Below are 6,146 nucleotides of genomic sequence, written 5' to 3'. Positions count from 1 at the left end.
TTCTTCCTTTTTACAGCCGGTTGGAGAAGTGGTTGCAGTAATGGCTTCTGCAGCCCGGTCTCCTCTGCTTCCCCACACTGCTGAGCTGTGACCTTTGTGGCCTGTGCTGTATTTAACTTCAGGGAGCTGCTTCGTTGCAGGCACCAGGAGCAAGGTTACTTTCCTGGGAAAAACGCGTCTCTGCATTTCCAAACAATGAAAGTTCTCAAAATGGTTTTTCTAAGCCATAAGGCAGGTACAGCAGCTTACATATACACAGGCCTCTCAGCAGCCCGGATCTGTGCTTCCTCCTAAAATAGGAGTTGATGTTTATCAGTGAGGGAAATCATCTTGTTTACATGGGAGTGCTGGAATATTATTTTCGGTCTCAAACCTGGTTTGTGGGAATTCCTGCTTCCTGTTTCTTTAGGGCCAGTAACATGCCTCTCGCTGTTAATTACCACGTAAACTCACAGCAATGCAAAAAGGGTTTGTGTGCACCTAACAGTGCTAGTTTGCTTCGGGTGAGGTTTTCTCTGCCTTCTAGGCTAAGTCCGAAGCAGGTTTTGCATGGAAGAAGACAGCAGCGTGCCTGGGGAACTCCCGGTGATGCTGCCAGTGCAATTTGCATGTTTTGAGAACTTGCTCTGCTGTCACCAAGGATGTCTTCCTGGTGTCTGGGGAGAAAGGAGGAGGATGGGTAGTGTGTAGTGACAAGTTTTTTGTAAGTGTTTTCAGTATGTGACCGTGCGGAATTGCACCAAGACTTGGGCTCTTTTCACTGGAAGAACTTGAATGCCTTAACTTTGTTGTTTCTTAGCTTCTCAACCTCGTGAATGGTCTGTAGACGCATACAAGGACTTTGCAAAACAGCCACATATATTCCATTCCATGATGCACAAAATGTTGTCTTTGGGGAACCATTACTATGTTGTATGCTGGGACAGGGCTTAAAATGAAGTTGCTTTCAACTTTGGTGTTTTTGCAGTAAACGAACAGAAAGCCCGACACTCCCTTCTGTTGCAAAACATTTTTGCTTTAACGCTAGGAATGATTTACTTTCCCTGGGGGTGGCCTTGGGGAATAGCAGCTAGCCGGGCATTTTTTTAGAAAGTGAATATGGTTTAACATAAGGTTTTTTTGCTTGCTTGTTTTTTAATGTTAGGTTTGTGCTGGCTGTGGGCAGCGCAGTCTTCGATGCGATGTTTAATGGTGGAATGGCCACAACTTCTACAGAGATTGAGCTGCCTGATGTGGAGCCTGCTGCCTTCCTAGCTTTGCTGAAGTAAGCTTCTTCTAATGTACAGTATAACTGGAATGAACAGATTTACTGTAGAGAAGGATATTTTCAATGAAAGCAGTGAACCATTTTGTAGATCATTAAGTTTCTAAATAAAATGCCTCTTTGTTGATCCTTTCAAGGGCATTTAAATGCTGGTGTTAAATCCCTCTTTTCCTGGGTAAAAGTCTAGTGTAGCTACTGCACAAGAATATCTGACTCGCTCCCTCTTCTGGTTTAGCAGTAGTTAAATGAATATGCCCTCCTGCTGCTGATCTGCAGTATGGGCAAAATTAAACTGGATAGTATATAATTTTGTAAATATGTAGTTATATATAGCTACATCATGCAAATGCAGCAATAGGGAAGTGTTCTGATTAGCAATTGGAGTAAGTGCATGTGCTGGCCCTTGTAGTTAAGTTGATACTCACCCTTACAGATATTGTCTCATAAATTCTTGTTCATAAATTGGTTTGATTTGATCCAAATGCTATTTGAGAGAAGTGGGGAAAAGTAATCCTCTTTTAAGCTCTGTAAGTTACAAATACTTGGAGCTCATTTAGGTTATGGGCAAATGAGCAAGTTATAACAGGTAAGCAAGGGTGTGAAGTCAGTGTCAGCCATTCGGTATGGTATCTCCCCTTGTGCGTGTTTTATTCCTCTTTTGGAGAGCTGGTTTTGAATTTACATTTACAGCATGCGTTGTAAGTCTGCATGCTGGGGGAGGGAGGAGGAAGGGGCTGTAACATCCTATTCACCGATTTCTTTAAGCTCGGCTGGTGCTGTATAACATCCAGCAGCAATCCTGAATGTACGCTGAAAAGTCATTGTCCTGTTTCTATAGGATTTCTGTAACCTACTTCCAAGGGTTTCCAGTCCTGTGCTCTTGACATGTTCCCCGCTTGCTTCCTATTGGGAGCAATGACTATACATAGCTTTGGCACACTTTTTGCTTTACCTTCAAAAAGTGCTTTGGTCATGACTGTGCTATCTTACAAGATTTTAAAAGTGATCTTCGCTAGAATGAAAGGCCAGAAATAATAGGGAGCCCCTGGCCCCCTCCCCTTTGGCTCACTTTAAACAAGACACCAGCACATGGGGAATCCCTCTAATTGGCGTATGACTCTCTCTCAGCTAGATCTCTCTGGAGTGCAGAGTTAGTATCTATCTTTAAAACTTAGCGAGGCTGAAATATCGAGTGAATTAGAGGCAAAGTCGTGTTTCCCTGCCAGTGCTGAGATTTCAGCACTTGTATAAACAATATGATCCTGGAAGAGAACCATCATCTGAAAAAACTAAAGTGATGAGTTTAGGTGGATTTCAACAGAAATGTTTATATTTTGTATAGGAGAAATTGTGTGTGGATTATCACAGTGCCTCTAAAGCTTGCAGTTACGCTACAGTAGCTGTGCACGTGGTCCAGTGATATTTTAGATGCTTAAATCTAGAATCAAACTGTCGCTTTTAAAATGCTCAGAGCTTAAATGTGCCAAAGGAAGTTTGGGTGCTGCGTTCCAGTAGGAAACTTACCAAGTACGTGGTATGAACCTTCCTACAGTAAAATCAGTCCCGCCAAACACTGATCTGAAATGGCAGCTGATCCTTACATATGTCTCTGGACTTGGTCCAAGCCATGACCTAATGCTGTAGGATCAGGAGCTTATCAAGGGACAAAGTGCCCATCCTGAATGTTCAGCGGAAGGTCCCTTCTGGACACTAGATTGTGATTGTGTTTGTGGGCTGGTGGCCTTTAATAGGTCTGCTGTAACTGCGTAAGAGATCCTTTTTTATTATTATCATTATTATTATTTTTCATGGTAACCCAAAGAACATTTTTGATTGTCTGGGGTTATAATCTAAATCTTCTTTTAAATTGATACTACGCTTTTTCACAGTTTGAGCCTCTCTTGTTATCCCTCTTAGCACACACTGTTTGGACTATCGTAAAAATAAATACTAACATAGTCATTGCAGTAAATAGAACTAGTTGTTTTTAGAGCAACTGTGTTCTTTTAATCTTGTAATAAAAAGGATTACTTAGTGAAAATAGGACTGGTGAAGGGATGTGTGCAAAATACATTCATGAGCCTGTGGCTTGATGCTGTTATTAACAGATGCTCTAGAGCAGCACAAAAGGCTGCTTTCAACAGCAATGAGAGCTCTTCCCTTCCTCTGAATCCCCCTGTTTATGCTTCCCTGAATTGCATCCTGGCCTCTCTAGCTAGAGGACCAGGAGCTCCACTGCTGCCCTGCAGCAAGTCCCTCCAGACAGGGACACTGCCTGGCATCCCCCTAGAAGAGCCCTGCTGCTGCATGAAGCCTCCAGGAGTAGTGGCCGTGCAATGTGTTGCTGTGCCCCCTTCAGAGAAACGCAGAAGAAATTGCTGGAGTTTCCAAAATAGCCCGTGGAATAGGAATGCCAAGCCCAGCTGACACACTTAATATTACGCCTCTGTGCTTCGTGCCTTTCAGATCCTGATTGGCAAATGCTCGACTGGTTAAAGGAAAAACAGTAAACAAAAACTCTGCATGGGATTAGGACTAACATCAAGTGTGTAACTGGTTTTGCTGAACTCAGCCTGTCAGTTCCTGTTGTCTCTAATCAGCATGCTTGGGTATGAGGAGGCTCCGTCAGGCTTCCTATGAAGACCTTTGTTTTTCCATGCGATATGAATGTACGTCCTTGTTTTGGCCTAACAGTGAAGGCTGATGCTTTGCTAGCAGCATGGCAGTCCTTGTTTTTTATTGCAATTAACTCTTGCTTTATGCTGAAGTTATATTGTGTGCTGTACTTTAACATATATATATAATGAAATGGAACAGTTCAGTACATAAAGTGATGAGGGGAAAGTGGGATATGGATAAAACACCTCACCTGCAGTGGATGTATATGTTTGAGTGCTTCTGATCGCTTTTGAATTAGTATGTAGAATGGAGCTTCTCTTCTGAAGTAGGCAGGCAGGATTGCATTTTTGTCCTTGTTGAGTCTAATTGAACAGCCAAAAACGTTAATTTTAAAGGGTACGCTTGGCCAGAGACTCTGCTAGCCTAGCGTAAGTGGCAGGCTAAACAGCTCACTGGTTGTGGGATGCTAGGCAGTTCAAGGTGCTTCAGCAGATAGCCCAGGTATTTAATTCATTAAAAGTTATACTGCAAAGAGTGTGTTTTAGGAAAAAAAAAAAAAAAAGAAGCTTCTCCTTGGTAAACCAGAGTCAGTGGAAAGGATGTGAAAACCCTTCCATCTCTCAAGTATAGGAAGTGGGGCCACGATGATGGGCAGAAGCACAAACATGGTTTTTATGAGTTGCAAGGGTTTTTACCCTGTTACCTTATTGGCTTCACCAGAGCAATGTTTGTTTGCATGCTTTCAGATTTCTTTACTCAGACGAAGTTCAGATTGGACCAGAGACTGTTATGACAACGCTTTACACAGCTAAAAAATATGCAGTTCCAGCCCTTGAAGCTCATTGTGTGGAGTTTCTTAAAAAAAACCTCCGAGCAGACAATGCATTCATGCTGTTAACACAGGTGAGTTTGCAATCATTTGCATTAAGTCCTTTGAGCAAGGTCCATCACAATAGGAAAACAAGTTTTCTGAGTGTTGCGAAGTTGATCATCCAAAATGGAGCAGTTCCGTGTCAGTTTGAATTCTTCCTTACAGGAGTCTAGTGCTGATGAGCAGGTTCTTGCAAAGAACAATAAAATACAGCAAATGTTGCTGCCATTTCAGATCTGCTTTCTGTTTCGGTGTGGCAGGTGATTCCTTCCAGAGTGTGAGCTGGGGAAGAAATTAACAGGGTGGAAAAACTTCATCTGCCAAGAAGAAAAGTGAAATGAGAGGATTTTCGCTTGTTCAAATTCAGGACTGGTGTAATAAGCTTTCGGTGTGCAAAGCTTGCTGCATCTAGCTGATCAGATGTTCTTTGAAGAAGTGTTTTTGCAATAGTTTCCCTGAAATGGGGGTGAAAGACAGAAGATGCAACTTTTTCATGAGAGCTTCAGTTTATTTTCCTAGGAGAGGAGCAAAGTGATTTCTTCCTCAGCCTGTTCCAGCTCGCCCTCCCGCTGTACTAAAGGCATGCAAACCTGGAGTTTCAGTGCAGCTGTGTTTCTTGACTCTTTGTGAGGCCGGTTGCGCATCCTCGTGCCCCTCTGATCTGATCTGTGAGGGTTGGACTCCTCCATCTTCCATTTGACTCTTCTAAGCAGCGAACTAAAGACAGTGTTTACAGCTTCTGCTTCTTTTGGAGAAGACCAGTCTTTGCATGCAGGTTGATTAAATCAGCACCACTATCCTTCCGATTTCCTAGCCCCATCTTTTCTTTCTTGTCCCTGCCACCCTCTCTGCTAACAGCTGATGACATGCAGTGACTTCCACAGTGCTGTGACCTGTGTGTTGCAGTATCTGTAGCATTGCCAGGGAACAAGAAACAAAGAGGCGCTGTGTGTGCGCGTTTCTTTCCTTTAGGGAATGGGCATACTTTTGTCTAGCTCTGGAGGAATATTTCTGATCAGCCTGCTCAGGAAAGCTGCTGTGATTTCTGATGTTAAACAAACCTTGCAGAGGAGTTTTCACAGCTGCCCGGACTTGGGAACCAGCGCACTATAAGATGGTCTGGCTCTGAGGGTTGTCCTGTCTTGCCCAGCGTATCTGTCTGCTGGCTTTTTTCCTCCTTGTCTTTCAGGCTCTGACTGTAGTTACTGCATCGGTGGCGGTGTCTACACCAGTAGTTTTCACAGAAATTGAAGCAGTGTTGGCCTGAAGCAGCGTTGTCCTGAAGCAGTCGCTGCTGAGTTCTTTGCTTGTTTGCTGCGATTAGGCTGGGATTTTATTTGAGTTTCAATATTTGGATCAAGTTCTCAAAGTAGTTCCACATTACATTGCTGT

At 43.2% G+C, this 6,146-nt stretch overlaps 1 protein-coding gene across 1 annotated transcript in view; it reads left to right on the top strand.

Annotated features, from left to right (window-relative positions):
• Positions 1-1,148: 1,148 nt before the first annotated feature.
• Positions 1,149-6,146, top strand: part of BTBD2 (BTB (POZ) domain containing 2) — a 15,404-nt gene continuing 10,406 nt past the window's right edge. The window contains exons 1-2 of the mRNA XM_009574817.1: positions 1,149-1,264; positions 4,630-4,786. Of these exons, the coding sequence (XP_009573112.1) occupies positions 1,182-1,264; positions 4,630-4,786 (240 nt within the window). The 5' untranslated portion in view covers positions 1,149-1,181. The remainder of the gene's footprint in view (positions 1,265-4,629; positions 4,787-6,146) is intronic.

This window comes from Fulmarus glacialis, unplaced genomic scaffold (genome assembly GCF_000690835.1).
Source record: "Fulmarus glacialis isolate BGI_N327 unplaced genomic scaffold, ASM69083v1 scaffold20523, whole genome shotgun sequence".
Lineage (NCBI taxonomy): Eukaryota > Metazoa > Chordata > Aves > Procellariiformes > Procellariidae > Fulmarus > Fulmarus glacialis.
This window is presented reverse-complemented; position numbering and strand designations above follow the sequence as displayed.